This window comes from Cupressus sempervirens, chromosome 3 (assembly GCF_028749045.1).
Source record: "Cupressus sempervirens isolate cs-2001-9-10 chromosome 3, ASM2874904v1, whole genome shotgun sequence".
In the NCBI taxonomy this organism is placed as follows: Eukaryota; Viridiplantae; Streptophyta; class Pinopsida; order Cupressales; family Cupressaceae; genus Cupressus; species Cupressus sempervirens.
In genome coordinates this window covers 734,234,357-734,252,253 of record NC_143120.1, presented here as the reverse complement: position 1 = coordinate 734,252,253, position 17,897 = coordinate 734,234,357, and the positions used below count along the sequence as shown (strand labels likewise).

The window sequence follows — 17,897 nt, the reverse complement described above, 5'->3', positions numbered from 1 at the left end:
TCAATCTCATTTGCTAATGCAGACCCCCACAGTAGACAGTATTGACAATGTCACTCTCCAGTGATTCTAAATGAACCCTTGAAGTGCTGATCTTCGCATGTTCATGGACCTGGATCCTTACCCATACTAACTGGAAACTGCACTTACTATTGGCAACATGTAATAGATTTGGGCCATTTACCTTGCAATCTAACATCTAAATATCCAGCAGATCTTTCATCATTAGATTATTATAAATAATTAAAATTAATGTTTTAACAGGGTCGTAATTGTACCAAGAATGTGCCAAAGGATTCAAAGCTTGAATTGCCACGCTATGCTCATTAAACATATGCGAAGAAGAAAAGAATTTGTTTTGCATTTAAGGCTGAATGTTAGTTGGATTTCAACCAAAGTAATGAAGATTGGTGAAGCCCACAAGCATAATCATTGCTTTTTTTTTGTTCAAAATAAGTATTCTAAAAAGAATGTAGGTGATATCTGATGATAACTTTCAAAGTTGTTTGTCATTTAGCATTCCGTTCTTCTTTATGCTGATGTGGAGAAGATGGGCTGGAAGGCATTTTGTGTCATTGTCCACATTGAAGAAATAGTGAATATGAAGGGAGAATCAAGGAGGAATACTTAAGCCATGATCCACCTTCTGCACTCAAAAGTCGGTAGAACTTTTAGACCATCAAGCTAGGCAGAGAGATTTTAACTCACACCACTTGTTTGTCTCTTAAGCCATTTTCTGTAGCTAAACAGAGAAAGTAAAGGGCTAAACCATTGCAAAAATGTGCCTTAAATAATGCAGCAATCCTTTGAAATTCATCATTATTTCTTTCCAAGTTTTCAGAATAATTGCAACCTCCATGAATCCATGAAAATTGTTAGTTGAAATGAAAGGGTATGATACAATGACCTTGCAAATTGATAGAGAAACCACAAATACAAGTGAATTAACACATTGATAATCTTTTATGATGACAAACAGATTTGAGGTCAATAGGAGCATTGCATTTCATGTCTGTCTAACTGGGTTAATTATGGAGATTGTTAAACATTCTAATTAGTGTTTTATCTGGGGGCAATAATGTCAATCTAACCTTACCTAAACAAAAAGGATGAAAGAACACACCTTGCAGAAAAGAGAAACACATATCTAAGAGACCAACATTGAAAAAACATTACCAACCTATAGACCAACATGGAAAGTCAAACTGGCTAGACAAAATTGCTTACAGGCTGAGAGGGACAGCCTCTCATACTTTAGAGTTGGGAGTTGAAATCAAGTCAATGAAGCCAATCAGGAGAATTGTTCAGTCCATTCCAACCTGCAGTTTTGGGTGTCCTGAGATGACCTTGGAAAGTTGCATTACAGAGTAAGGCATGTTCTTTTCCTTGCATTTAGTTAGACAAACATTCCACGAAAAGGGGAAATGCACTTACCTTTGCAGGTTTCTTACAAGTTATCTAACTATGCCCTTTTACGATAGGTAATATTATGAATTCCTAAATAGATAAATAATATTGTAAAATATTTAGACTATATTATATTCCATTTGTGCAGCTTCATTTAACCTGATATTTAACAAAGTGTTTCAGTCAACAGAAAAGATTGAATGTCATCATCTAAAGATTAAACAAGTTCTCGCTATCATGAATACATCTATGCATATGTTAGAGAACAAGTTTATTGTTGAAAATACAAATAATTTGTGCTTGTGGATTTTTTTAGAGCACTTCTGTGTGCTTGATGATTGATCATCTTGTAAAAAAAAGTTTTCCTTTCATGGTATTGTTTCTTAGCATGTTGCATTGTCAGTATAAAATGTTTAGTCATTTTTTCTTAAATATTATATGTAAGTTCAAGTCTGTTATAGCTTGCGAATTTCAATTTGGATCACTCATAGGAAAGTTTTCACTTGTTGGTAACCAAATGACAACATTTGCAGGTTATATTATTGGGGCTTTTGGTGATTGACTTAATATTTGATATCCTCTACATCACTTCAGGGCCTATTTCTTATTTGCCTTTAAGAATTGCTCCATATATCCGTGTGTTGTTTCTTTTGGCGAACATTAGGTATAGTGCCTTTTTTCTCTCTATCTCTTTAGTTGTTATGAATTTTTGTTGTTTTATTTAATTATTTAATAAATCACTATTTTTTTTGATTGGTTATTTAATAATTAACTATTATGGTGTTAGAATTCAGAAACAATCAAATGGTGAATTTTTCAGCAACTTAGGAGGTGTCCATATAATACTTAAAATCCTCTATAATGTGGAAGAGTTAGGTTTCTGAATCTATATCTGACAAATTTCTCAAGCATAAATCCCTTAGGTCATCTTGTGTATGTTTGTTAGTTTTCATTTTATGATTCGAAGTTGAGTCTTTAACAGTTGTAGGTACCCAATATATTTTTGTTTGATGTAATTAATGGATGAAACAACATTTTTCCTTCTTAGCAATAACGTATCTTGTTTCCCTGGCTTTTTGATATTTCTCTCTTATTGTTGTTATTTCCTTGTTTAACAAAGGTTTGAAAGGTCATTTGGAGTTCAATTTGAGAGGATATAGCTTGCAATAAAATTGTGAGGTCATTTTGGTTTGCCTATTTTCTGATGTGACATTCATGTCCCACTCCTCATCAATGTCTTTAGTACAATTTAGAATGTAAATTAGTCATTACAGTTTTTGCTAGTTCATTATAATTTTTATTTTGCTACTCTGTTTTAGTTTTGGTCCTTGTTGAATGAATTTCATTGTCTTTTTAGAATGTGGGTCTCTTTTCATTCTTTTGAATTTTGAAGGCATGCCCAAGACAACTTTTATACGTTTCTTGGTGACTTTTTGGTTTTTGCATTTTTGTGTGGCTTTTGGTGCTCCCGCACGTGTTCCTTCCATATGATTCTATTCTTATGGAGCTGAAAGATCTCAAAAGGATCCTTTCATTGAACTTCTGTAAAGTTTAATTAAAATAATAGATTTTCCTGTGCTTTCCTTGTGGTCTTAGAGAATTAGGTAGAAGTTGCAGAATGATTGTTTATTCATTTTTGTATTTTCTAGATATAAGTAAAACAATAATTAACAACAACAAATAATATAATATTCAGTCAACTAGAATAGCTACAAATCGTACCAGGTAAGATATGTAATCAGTATTCTAGCAAAGGTGTTTACAAACAAGGAATGAAGATGCCAACTGCAAGAAATATTTCAGCCACACACCAAAAGGGTAGAGATGGCTGACGTAAGCCAACCAACAAATCATGTGCCAGCTGAAAGGCAACTGTATGATTGCTATAGTCATGCCAAGGCAACAAGAGGATCCCAATGTGCCAAACAAGATCCTCAATCGTGCAATGCACAAGCACCCCCAAATGCTGAACTTAACAATCTTTGTCAACTACTGAAACAATGTTGTAGAATGCTGCTGAAACCATCTATTGGGGTTTGCGTCCCAATAGTCAGACTGTAGGATTTGCATCCCAGTCCTCTAGAATTGCTCCTCAGAGAAAAATCGCAAATACCAAGAATGAAAATGTAAAAGATAATCAAAGAATGAGCCAACATCTCCTTTTATCTCCCTTTCAAAGCCAATCGAACCCTAAAGGGAGAATATGCCTTTCCTTTTATTATAAAATGACATCTTCTCAATTAAAAGACCTTTATGTATAGGAAAAACACCCCTTTCCTCAAATAACTTAACTCTAGGTCCCCGAAGGTCTTCGAATGATGGAAAAAAGTTATAATAATTCAAGACCTTTTCAATGAGCTATAACATACATGCTTGCCTAACTAGATGAAGCCAAAATCCCCTTATTACTCCAATTAGCTATACAAATAGCTTTATTTTAATTTATTTAAACACAAACTTAGGAAATATTAAAAATATTTTCTTTTATTCAATTGGAAAACCAAATTCAATTGGAAAGCCAAACCAACCAAATAATCAGCAAATGGGTCCTGTCACGTGCCTATGATTGATGGTGGGCAATGTGGGCCAATTGGCAGTCCTATCCCTAAAAACTAGGGATGCTTCTAGAAACTAAGGAATATACCCTATCACCTTGAAACAAAAACCGTATACTGGTCCTGAGGATTGAGGAGCCTCAAATCTGATCACTACCACAACCTCATAAATTTTAGGAAAATCCCTAAAATTAAGGAATCACCTCAACTAGGCTCTCAAACTGATTGTAGAACCAACTCTGGTCACTAAGTATCCAGTATGAGTCTCTATCCACCACTGCTAGCCTATGAGACTCCAATAATAGGCCAACCCTCATGACTCTGCTAGTCAGACTAGAGAGAGGACATGAGAGTCCTCCCCTCTAGGAGATGCTTGCCCACAAGCAATGGCAATGCTGGATGCTACAAAATGGATTCACCCTCCCAGGTGGCGTCTTGTATGGGTAGACCTTTCCAGCTCACCAGGTACTCCCGAATCATCCTACTCCTCAATTATCTCTCCCTGACCTCCTAAATCTCCTTAGGGACCAAAGTCAATTTACCCTCTTCATACAAAGGAGGTAAATCGTGTGATGCTATAATATGCTGCCCCATTGTCTTCTTCAGGCACGATATGTGGAACACATTATGACCCCTACTATCTGGTGGTAAGTCGATCTCATAGGCCACCTCTTCAACTCACCTGAGTACTCTGTAAGGTCCATAAAAATGAGGCTTGAGCTTTTCAGCTCCTCCCCGTTTAAGGGTGCTCTGTCTGTAAGGCTGTAGACGAAGGAAAATCATGTCATCCACCGCAAAATCTCTCTCCCTCCTGCCCTGATCAGCGTACATCTTCTGCTGATTCTGAGTGTAACAAACGAATTTTCATAACCTAATAATCTGATTTAATAAGTAACTGATTCCATTTTACATGACAATGACTTCTACCAATTCATTATAGTTATGATAAAAATAATTGTTTCTAATCTAATTGTTTTTCATGTTCAACTGATATAACGAGAACAAAAGAAAATGTATATGCATTGCTAACAATTTAACCATTTCTAACTGATAACATATTCAGCTGAAAATAAAGTAATGACTAACTTTCCTTAACTGAATTATATCAACTGAAATATTTATTCAACGTACATGTCAATATTTACTCTATCTAGAAAACAAAACTGTCTAATTATTCTTCTAAGGGTTAAAGCAAAAGTGTGAAAGAATCATACAATAATAACGGAAGAATCCCTTTATCTTGTTGTTCAAGCTTTGGCATTGGTGAGAGGAGAAGCATTGACATAGGCTTAATCTCCCAACCTTCGACCATATTTATCCTCACACATCCTAACTTATTAGAATGACCCTCCCTACCGTGAGATTAGGCTTGGGATGTTCTTCAGTCCAGCCATCCGAGCTACTAGGTGGTTTGAGTGTCCAATCAATTATACCTATATAACTGACATCTGTGGACAAACAAAATGATCTTAAGATTGGCACATATGCCTAAAACTACCTTGGCCAAGGATCTCAGTTGGGTTTGTGAACCCGATCTGCACCACTCAACTTGACAACAAATTCCATTACTGGGACATGCATGAGCTATTAATTATTTAATATTCAAATCTGATTTCATTATTGATTCTTGTAGGTTAGTTTCACTTCTTCACCATTCTGTGGCTTCTATGCCCAGGTGAATCCTAGGTGTCTGGAAGATTATGTTCACCTTGTTATTATATACACCTCTTCACCATTCCATGGCTTCTTTGCCGGTTAATTTCTTGGTGTTTGTAAGATTATGAGCATTCTGATATTATCTACACCTCTTCACCAATTCTATGGCATCTTGCCGGTGAATTCCTCGGTGTTTCAAGTATTTTGAATTTGTTTTGAAAAATTGTGATAGCATGTGCATTGTTGTTGATTCACACAATCAATAGAGTTTCCTACAACTACTATTGAAATCATAAATGCTGTAATCACAAGGATATTTGATAAAGATCTTCAAGGTCCTAAATATAATGCAGGGGACCAACATCAAAGTACCATGAACTTATCTCAGTGTACATGTATAGCTGACTAAGGTTGGATACTCAAATCGGATTAAAAAGGAGTTATGCCCTTGAAAACATATTTATTTTAATCTCAGCCTATCATTTTATACTGGCTGTCAATAGACATTATATTCAATGGAAAATGAACTAAGAAATTCAGTGATTCTATGGTATTTCGCTCAACATTGGAAGAGAAATCTGACTATAGTCGGGCTTGTACTTAGTAGAAACAAAAAATGGAATGAGTCATGTGACCTGTGATTTTAGTATGGCTTTCTTGCCTTTGGCCGGAACTCCTGTTCACCCATTGATTGATAATACAGTCGCCTGTAGAACTAAAGAAAAGTTAGGAAGTTGGCGGTGAGAGAAATACTGAAGGTATCCGGCTGTGAATGTCCAAACCTGGTCTAGAATGATTCGCCGCAGACAAAGAAAAGGAGAGGATAGCAGAATGGAGAGAGGAATGACCTTTAAATCGATTCATGTCTTCTTTAATGGTTGGTCGAGACTCCTCGGCTACCATTAGTTTTCAAGATGACCATTCGAATACAACATAAATTCGAACTTGAAAAGGAGAGAAATAAAGAAGGAAAAGAAATAAGGAGTTGAAGAGTTATAAACTTATTTTACTATAATAATATGCTGTTATATACGTTCATATAAGTATATTGATGAGGTGACATCATTAGATTATATTATTATAATTTATTGGTGCCATTTCATTTTTATATCTATGTGTTTGCATTTAAATGTTCATTATGGATCATGTTTTTACATTGCGGGCTATCATTGAGGAGGCTAGACATCGCTCTCAGAAGGTCTATTGTTGTTTTGTGGACTTCCATAAGGCTTTTGATTCTGTTCCTAGGTTGGCTTTATTTCAACGACTTCAGGAGATTGGGATCTCAAATATGTTACAGATTGCTATTATGAGGCTTTATGAGAAGGTAATTGGTAGGCTCAACACTCCGGAGGGCTTTTCTGATCTGATTCAGAGCACCATTGGAGTGAAGCAGGGTTGTCCTCTTTCTCCTACACTGTTTGGTTTGCATATTGATGAGTTGGAGGATTTAGGAAATCCTCTCAATCGGGAGATGGGTGTTATTTACATCAGGTCTTGATCTCTATTCTCCTCTTTGTTGATGATGTCATTCTCTTGGCCTTTTCTCCTGATAGCTTACAAAGACTTCTTGATGGTCTGGCTTCTTTTTGTGCTCAATGGAAGCTTGTGGTCAATTTGTCTAAGACACGGGTTATGGTCTTGAACTGTTTAAAGACCTCTTATCTTCATTTCTTCTTCCAAGGGAAGGAGGTTGAGATTACTCCCGCTTATATGTATCTTGGTGTGAAGTTCTCGGGACTGTGTTTCAGTTTGAGACCTGCTATTTAGTCTAGAGTCAGTAAGGGTATGGGTTCCCTGGCTTTGCTGGAGAGACAATGCTTCAGGCATCATTTTCAAGATATTTTGTCCAAGTTGTCCCTTTTTGACTCCTTGGTTCGTTTGACAGTCCTTTATGATTCCGTGGTTTGGGGACCTTCTCTTATTGCTTCTGATTGGGCTTTGATTGAGCGGGTTCAGACGCTATTGTTGCGACGTATCATTAGGTGTCACAGACTTACCCCTCACAGCATTGTTTTGGCGGAGTTTGGTGCTCATCCTCTCAAACTTGCTGTCATTTTTGACTTGATTTGGTTTCTTCATCGGCTTCGTGGTTTTATGGAGACATGTGTTGACCGGCATAGATACTCTCATCTGGCATACTGTTCTTCGGTGGAGATTATGAGATCTGACACTTCTGCTAGGTCTTGATGTTGGTATGCTCAGGCCACCTCTTTGTTGGGTTCGATCGGGATTGAGATTGATTGTCTTCCTCCTTATTAGTTTTCGCTGGATGCTCCTACTCATCTTCTCCCCTCACGTCAGGAGTTGAATGAGCATGTTAGGCATGATATTTATAAACAGTACATTACTACTACTTGGTGTCATCCCTCGGGTGGTCTGCGACCTAAGATGGCCTTCTATGTTGAGCATTTTATTGATATTCAGGATGGTATTGTTGTTCGCTCTGCTTATCTCTACTGGTGCTGGAATCATGCATTATGGTTCTCTTTGAGCTTTTTAAGAGTTGGTTCTCATCGCCTTAGGGCTGGGACCGACCACCATATTGATTGGGCTAATCAGTTATGCCACTTATGTACTCTGATGGAGGTTGAGACTGAGATTCACTTCATATTTCGTTGTCCTCTTTACTATGAGATCAAAGGGAGATTTTATTGCCTTTTCAGAGACTGTTCTTCTCTCTTGATGTTCTTCAACTATATTAGTCAGCGGTGTCTTGCACTTTATCTTCAGGAGGCCACCCATCTTTGAGAGAATACCCTGCAGTCCTTTCCTCAGGGACGGACTCTTGATCAGCTCATTACCACCTTTTTCTCTCCCTTGTCTCCTTCATGGGATTTGAAAAGGCCTTCCACTACTTCTCATTCCAGATCAGTTAGACATTGTACTAGTCTCTCCAGGCAGCAACAGTCCTATAGTGGTTCTTCACGGCATCCAAAGACTATGGATCGTCCATGGATGTACCTCTCTATTATTGATTTCTTTGTGTCAAAGGACCTTTAGTCCTTACCTTTTCTTCCTTTTTTTTTTCTTGCTTTGTTTCTTTTAAGTCATTGTTTGGTGCCTCTGCTTTGGCCGGCTCTTCTGTTTGTATGCTCAGTCCCATAAACTGTTTTGGTTTTTCGTGGACATTAATAATTTTATCTTATCTTATCTTATCTTATCTTATAATGATAAGATAAGAAAATTTAATAATCAATCTCTTAAGGTATGTATTATATTTTAATTTAGATTATTTTATGTTTTTTATTATATTGTTTCCCTAATAGCTCATCCGGTCCCATAATGTAACCTGTGGACAAGTCTTTGTATCCTTTCCAAGGGAGTCTTAGGTCATACCTGCCGATCCTGATGACTGAACCAAATGACCATCCCATTCTGATGATCCCGTTTAGCAATGCTTCCCCTCTCTTCAGTCTTCTCTTGCAATCACCTAAGCAAAACATTCTCTCCAAGACATTAATTCCATAGTAATTCAATACAAAATATATTGATCGTTAATTCAAATCAACAACTGCTAATCATCTATTAACAGTTACAAATTACTGGTCATTTCATCAACGTCTATAAATAACTAACTCATTTCACATGATCATGAAAAGAAATAATTCGTTAACAATTGTTACAATGTATATAATTAACTAACTCGTTTCACATGATTATGAAAGAAATAATTCGTTAACAGTGGTACAACATATATAATTAACTAACTCGTTTCACATGATTATGAAAAGAAATAATTCGTTAACAGTTGTGTTCAAAAAAAATTAGGGCAAAATTTGGGATGTAACACTGAGCATGTTGCAAGTTCTCCTTGAGAGATCTCATGATATCTTGGTTGTTCTGCAACTAATCTTGTGCCAAGGGAACTCTGTTGTCATTGAAAGCCAAATCAACAAAAGATAATGCCTCGTAGCCATAAAGAGCTTTGAAGGGAGTCATGTTAATGGACATGTGGTGTGTAGTATTATAACAATATTCACCCAAATACAACCAACACACCCATGCCTTCTGTTGCTCTGACACATAGTTACGCAGATACCCCTCCACACACTTATTAACTACCTTAGTCTGTCCATCCATCCGAGGATGGTAGCTAGTGCTTGTGGTCAACTTTGTGCCTGCTAATTTGAGAAGTTCCTGCCAGAAGGAACTCATGAACCTGCTGTCCTTGTCACTCATTATGGTATTCGGGAGACCATGGAGTCTAAATATCTCTCTGAAAAACAACTCGGCTACCTATGAAGCTATGAAGTCTCCTGCAATGGGAAAGAAGTGGGCATACTTAGTCAACCTGTCCACCACAACATAAATACAGTCCTTCCCTTGAACTCGAGGAAGACCTATAGTGAAGTCCATAGATATCCTTGTTGACTACCTATGTTCCCCCAAGTTTCTGGTACGGGGACGGCGGGACGGCAAATTTTTTTGGCGATTTTGGGGACAGGGGGGGACGGGGACGGCTATATATATAGGAAAATTTTAAAATATAGTATATACATTGAAATTTGTAAATATACATGTCATTCATATGAAACTAAGCACAAAGCATGTCATTTAAACATTATAGAACCATAATATACAACATTTGAATGCCATCTATGAAATAATATCCGATTTTAGTATTTTACTATTTAGTATTTTAGTATCCAATTCTCAAAATGCATATCAATACAGTATCAGAGAACACTGAACAATGAACATTAAGTTATTAACCATTGTCAATATCATAAGACTCATAATGATAAGCATGATAAATCATAAATCTGAAAATCAAAATCAAAATATGCCCAAAGCTATAGGCTGCCATAAAGTAATAAGTATCATATAATCAATGTATCATAATCATGTTCATGTTCAACATAAAAAGCAAAACATAGAAAATTAAGTAGACTGCTGCTCCTATTCTGCCTCTACTAATCCATGGCATCAAAATCAGAATCCTCCTCACTGTCATCCTCCACAGGAAGCATAGTCTCATCTAATGGAACCCCAACCAGTCTTGGTGCTATTTCATCCTCATCTATCTGGGCCACATCCTCAGGCTCAACATCCCATCGCAAAGCTGGTGTCTGCCTATACTCTGGAGTCTGGCGATCGGCAAGTCGAAGAGCATGATGCACTGTCACTAGCTTCTTCGCTCTTTTAGAGGTAAGTCTATTCCTCTTGATAGAGTGGATATATGAATATGTGGACTAGTTCCTCTCTGCAGCTGAAGAACTAGCAACCTCTCAAAGGAGGCGACCGACAAGTATCTTTAACTCAGGTGTATCTCTCCCATGCCAAGTCCACCATCCAATAGGATCCTTCTGTGCCAAAACAACTCTATCCAACCTTGCTTGTGGCTTACCCAAGTTTGGGCCACGAAGGTTGGTGAAGTCAAGGAACTGTGCACGAAGAGTAGAGGCATCTTGAGCTGAATACATCTTATCAATTGCTTTTGTGAAGCCATCCAAAACCTCAGGATCATCACATGGGAGGTCCCTTCCACCCAATTGTGCATACCATTTGGGATTTAGAGCAAATGTTGCCATATGAAGCGGGGTATTCATTATGTTCCACCTCCGCGTCACAATAGGCCTAATATGCTCCTCATAAAAGCCCAATGTAGGATCTTTTGCCGCAACAATTCTCTTCATCTTACCCAACATGCTGTCAATAGTCTCATAGATCTCTCTTAAACTAGGAGCATCAGTATCAGCATATCTAATGACATCAACAATGGGTGCTATGACAGAGCAAATGTATTTGCAAGATCAAAATGCCAAAAAAAAAAAAAATCAGAATTAGAATTTTAAGAATTTTAAGATTATTAGTAGGAAAATCAGCAAGCAAAAGACTAATAGTAAATTTAAAAACCAACAACTTATTTCATTGTGGACCACCAACTCTCATCAAGGATCCTTTGCCTCACCGCTTTTCCTTCAGTGGACTTAGAATGAGACCATCGTCCCCACTCTGGATTCACCACCATTAATTGAAGGGCCTCATACACCTCAATCATCTTCTCCATCAAGATGAAATATGTGCAATACCTATAGCAACAATTAAAAATTAAAAATTTAAACTTAAATATTAATGATTAAAATTTAAAACAAAAAGCATCACATGTAAGTAAACTTATAAATAATTTTTTAAAATAACTTAAAGTTAAAACAAACTAAAAGTAAACTATAATTATAATTGACATACTTTGTCTCGGCTGGTTTGAGGAACTCCTTAGAGAAGGACCTGAATAGAGCAAGTGAAGTGTGGTGGTTGCAAATAAACATTTGCACTTCTCTAGCTTCTAGCAGCGCTTGCTTCACCCATTCAATCTTCCCTATGTCCTTCAATGCATTGTTTAAGGAATGAACACAACAAGCGGTCCAAAATATGTGCCTATAAGCACCCTCTATCATCAAACCTGCTGATTTGCACACAGGTGCAGAATCTGTGATAACCTGTACAACATTAGAGGGCCCAATCTCCTCTATGGCATCTCGCAAAATGGTGAACTGAAAATCTGCATCCTTCTTCTTTCCTGAGCAATCTATGGCTCTCAAAAAATAAGAGCTAGCAGGGGATGTGACAATGATATTGATGAGTGGCCGATGTCTAACATCGGTCCACCCATCCATCACATATCCTATCCCAACCCAAGTGCATCTCAGCTTGTCCTAACCCAAGTGCATCTCATATCCTCAAATTATAAAGCAACCTTTGAGTACTCTTCATCTAGGATAGTGGTTCGTAGCTTATGCTCACCGGGGGGCACAAATGAGGAATTCATGCTCATAATATCTTTCACCATTTGTTTATAATAAGTGGAATGGGCTGCATTATATGGGATACCATTAGCAACAAAGAATCTACCAATGGATGCCTCACACTTCTCCTTTGCCTGTGCATTAAACATACTTTCCATTGAGCCCTTCTCACTACTACTTATCTTTCTCTTCCCTCTAGACCCACTAGGGCTGCTACTAGTACCAATGGCGGATGAAATATGCCTAGATGATTGTGAGGGAATGGATGGTGATGTCACTGTCAAATTTTGCCCCTCCATTTCAGCCTCTAAGTGCAATCTTTGACATTCTAATTTTTGTTTATCGGTTAGATTAGGACAAGCTTTAACTCCTTGGCATGTAACACCTAAAAAATGTGACTTCACTCTTGTATAGCTGCCCCTAAAATTATCAAGACAAACATGACAATCCCACACCCTAGTTCCTCCCGAATTCTTTTTATCTTTTGGCGTAGGTGTGACATATTGGAGAAGAGGTTTTTTCCTATTGAAAGGACCCTTTGCAAAATTCTTCATAATGTCGGAAGGGCATTTAAACAAATCAGCTTTAGGATTGGGTTTTTGCCTAGTGTCACTACTAACAACATCAACCTCTACATTTTCTTTTTCACTACTACTACTTGTACTCCCACTGCTGCTCATTGTGTTTAAATATGCAATTGAATATATATATGAGCTGAAACAATGAAAAAATAAAAAAAAAATCAGACTTTGCAAGCTTCAAATTTATTAAAAAAATGATAGATGAAAGCACAAAGAGTTTTATACTTACTTGGTGGACAAAATAGAAGATCAAACCCTTGGTCAAGCTCTTGGAAGCAAAACTATTACCTCCTCTACTTGCAAAATGAAAACTTCAGCCGACTGCAACATAAAATGAAAACCAAAGAATAGTTAAAACAATTTAAATGTGTTGAGTTATATACATTTTAGGGTTTTTGGAGGAGTGGGGCCCACTAGCCGACCAAAAAAGACACAACAAATGTTTTTTTAATGTTTTGAGCTTGCAAAAAAGGGGGACGGCGTACGGTCGGGGGATGGCTAGACGTTCCCTTTTTGTACAGCCGTCCCCCTTTTGTCCCCCCCACGTCCCCAAGTTTCGAGGACGTCCCCTGCAAAAAAAGGGAATTTGGGGACGGCTGCGGGACGTCCCATACCCGTCCCCCCGTCCCTGGGATGTCCTCGTCCCCGAAACGGGGGGTTTTAGGCTGGGTACGCGTCCTCAGAGAACATAGTTGACTACTACTTTGGTATAGGCAGAGGCTGCAACAATCCAGCTGGAAAAGTATGCTCTGACTTGTTTTGCTGACAAGTCGTGCATTCACGAACATGGCATAAGACACCTTCCCTGAGACCCTTCCAAGAGAACCTCTCCTGTGCCGCCTTATAGGTCTTACCATAACTTGGATGTCCTGTTGTAGGAGTATCATGGTAAGCATGCAAAATGTGCTCCTTCAACTGTGATTCAGGAACAAGGTAGACCTTGCCCTTGTAGTAGATAACATCATCCACTACATGATATCCGTCATCCTATGTCAACCCATCCATGATCTCACAAGCATGCTGATTTTTGGAATACTCAACTAAAAGTTGAGCCTTCCAATCTGCCGAAATCTTGCTCAATGAACATTGGGTAGCAAGTGATGGCTTCTTGAAAAGCGCATCAACAATAGTATTGTTCTTCCCATTGATGAACTCTATGTCAAAATCATATGCCTACACCTTGCTAACCCACTTTTGTTGCCTATCATTAAGCTTTGTCTGATCAAGGAAACATTTTAGATTATCATGGTCCGTCCTCACCACAAATTTGCTGCCAACAAGATACTATTTGGATTTGGCTAATGCATGCATGATAGCCAACATTTCCTTGTCAAATGTGGAATACAACCTCTCATTATCTCGTAGCTTCCTACTCTCGTAGGCAATGGGGTGTTTGTTTTGCATCAACACCGCCCCTATGCCTTCACTTGAAGCATCACACTCAAGTACAAATAGCTATGAGAAATCAGGGAGTGCCAAAATTGGACAAGTGCTCATAACCTCCTTGAGTCTCTCGAAGGCTCCCTGTGTCGACTCTATCCATCTGAAGGCTCCCTTCTTTGTGAGATCTATTGAAGGTGCTGCTAATTGAGAGAATCCCCTTACGAACCTCCTATAATAGGCACATAAACCAAGGAACCCACGCAACTCAGTAATGTTCCTGGGAGAGGGCCAATTGCGAATCGCCTGAATCTTCTCCTCATGCACTTTCACTCTCTCTGCACCAATCACTTGACCCAAGTATAAAATCTCTCCAAGTAGAAATTCACATTTGGACAACTTAGCAAATAGAGACCGACTCTCCATCATGCTAAGCACCTCCTCAATGTGTTTGAGTCTTTGAGATTATCCTCCCATGTCTGGCTTTAAATTGATATGTCATCAAAAAATACTAGAACCGATTTCCTTAACTGCTTGTTGAAGATGTGATTCATACAGGACTAGAAGTTGACAGGTGTATTAGTGAGGCCAAAAGGCATCGCCAGAAACTCATAGTGCCCATAGTGACAACGGAAAGCGGTCTTGTGCACGTCCTCATCCCGCACACTAACTTGATGATAGCCTGAACGAAGTCAATCTTTGAGAAGTAGATAGCTCCATGTAGCTCATCTAACTGCTCATCAATGCGTTGAATGGGGTATCTATTCTTGATTGTCTTTTTGTTCAAGGCTCTATAATCAATACACATCCACAAAGTCCCATTCTTCTTCTTAACAAGCACCATAGAATAAGCAAAAGGGCTAGAGCTAGGGCGAATGAATCCCATATTTCGTAACTCATGGATGGTCCTTTCAATCTCATCCTTGTATGCTCTAAGATGACGATATGGGGTAGTAATCATGGGCTTAGCCCCATCCTCCATCTCTATCCCATGCTCAAAACCTCTATCAGAAGGTATGTCACCAAAGACATACCTACATGAAAGGCCCATCACTGACGTATGTCTACATGAAAGGCCCTGCCATCTTGAGGTGTATGTATTTTGGACTTCACAAAACATGTAGCCCAAAGTATGTCATCATGACAAATGATAGTCTCCATCCCGCGGGAAGTTACCTCCTTAGGACCACCATCTGAAACTGCCCTAAAGATAGTCTTATTCCTTCCAGAAAGAAACTCCATCTGCATTCGGTGGTGGTCAATGATGTATCGCCCAATACCATATAACCATTGCATGCCCAAAACTACATCATAACCCTCTAGCGGTAGCACATAAAAATCATTTGTCAGAGTATAGTCCTCCATTTGGATGCTAAGTTGAGGAATCCTCCGAGTACAACTCATAACGACACCATCTGCAACCTTCACTCCAAAACCAACAAACTCCTCGGACTGGAACCCATGCCTGTCAACTAGCTTCTGGTCAATAAAGTTGTGCGTGGCACCTGTGTCTACTAAGCTCATAACTCGCTGGCCTCTCAATGTACCTTTCAAATGAAAGGCATGAACTTTGGGATAACTCAAGAGAGTAGCCATAGACACTTTAGCTGATGCCAAAGGCTTTGGAATGTCTAGCTCTAACTGTGGGTGTTCCTGCTCAACCTCCTTCGGACTATCCTCAATGTCAGTATTAGGTATCTCCTCATCGCCTATCTTAGATGTCACCTCTATCAAATGAACCTTGCCTTTACCAAGGCAATGATGTCCAAGCTCCCATGGCTCCTTATAGGAGAGGCATAGTTTCTTCCTCCTCAACTCATTCCTCGTCTCTTGGTCCATCCTGGATGGTCTAGAAGGTGGTCCCCTTCTATCTTGGGAAGTGTTGGCCTTTTGGGGAGGCCGAGAATGCCTAAAAGGTTTTTGATCTGCCTGATAAGGAATAGGAGGCGTGTCTAGTCTAAATGTAACATCAATGGCCATTTCACATGATCGGAGATAGATCTTTTCTTATTGATTTTTATGAAGGAAAGAATTTAGATCAAGAAATTACTATTGGCAATAAAATGAAACTATCGGTTATAGGTACAAGAACTGTTAATGTAACAAATGGGTCTTTGAAAAATGTTTTATTAGTTGAAGGATTAGGGGTGAATCTAATTTCAGTATACTAAATAGTTCAAGTTGGATATGAGTTTGTTGTTACTGTTGATCAAGTCATTGTTCGCGATAGAAAAGACCCAACCAATATAATTGCCATTGCTAGAGTTGATCATGAAGAAAGTCTTTTTAAATTTGTGGGATTTGCTGATGAAGATTTTAAACACTCTCATGCTTATATTGCTCAAGCTGATTATATGTCAAAACTTTGGCATGCTAGACTTGGACATATCAATTATAGGAAATTGTAAGATATGGTTAGAATGGATATGGTTAGAGGGTTAACAAAAATCTCACCATTTGAAGGAGTTTGTGAAGGATGTGTGCTAGTGAAACATCACCGAGATCCCTTTGATTCAAGTAAAGCATGGAGAGCCAATTATCCATTACAACTCATTCATAGTGATTTATGTGAACCAGGCTATCCCTCACTTTCAAGTGCCAGGTATCTCCTCACTTTTATTGATGATTATAGTAGGAGAGTATGGGTTTATTTCATTGAATTAAAGAATGAGGTACTTGAAGTTTTCCAAAAATTTAAGGCTTTAGTTGAGAATCAGTGTGGGAAAAGAATTAAATGCTTAAGAATAGATAATGGGGGTGAGTATTGTAATTTGTAACTATGTATTTGAGTTATTTTGTGAGAATTGTTGAATTAAGCAAAAAAATTACCATATACCCCTCAACAAAATGGGATGGCTGAACAAATGAATAGAACTATTCTAGAAATGGCTCGTTGTATGTTGCATTTTAAAAGTTTACATAATAAATTTTGGGGTTTGGCTGTTTCTTGTGCTGCATATATTGTGAATAGAGTTCCAACTAAAGCACTTACAAATATCACCCTTTAAGAAGCTTGGAGCAGTAGAAAACCCCACATTGGTTTAAGTATTTGGGTCTATTGCTTGGGCACATATCCCTGATGAAAAGTGGAAAAAGTTAGAACCAAAGAGTCACAAGTGTTTGTTTATGGGTTATAGCGAAGAATCAAAGGCTTATAGGCTATATGATTTGACAACAAATAAGGTATTTGTTAGTAGAGATGTAAAGTTTGATGAACATTCACAACTTACAACAACAACCACTTCTCCTATTCTAGAAAAAGGTGAAGACTGTATTGATCAGGATGACGTATGCATTGCTGATACAAATGAAACTACTAATGCTTTTGATCAGCCATTATCTGCAGGTAGTGATAATGAAGATGTTTCTCCAGCTAGGCAAAAGACAAGAAGTGTTGAAGAAATCTATGGGCTAGGCTCAAAAATCCAAGGAAGGAATGGTTGTGCTCTCATGGCCAAAGCATTACAAGCAAATGATCCAAAATCCTATGAGAAAGCTCGAGGGAAGGAAGAATGGGAGCAAGCCATGAAAGAAGATATAATGCATTAATGGAAAGTAAAACTTGGGAACTT

The 17,897-nt window shown here is 38.2% G+C and overlaps 1 protein-coding gene across 2 annotated transcripts in view; it reads left to right on the top strand.

Annotated features, from left to right (window-relative positions):
- The window catches only part of TPC1 (two-pore channel 1), a 288,494-nt gene that overhangs the window by 26,234 nt on the left and 244,363 nt on the right, over positions 1–17,897 (top strand). For both annotated transcript variants that reach the window (XM_089821751.1, XM_089821750.1), the window contains exon 5: positions 1,938–2,068. In XM_089821751.1, coding sequence (XP_089677877.1) covers positions 1,938–2,068 — 131 coding nt within the window. The remainder of the gene's footprint in view (positions 1–1,937; positions 2,069–17,897) is intronic.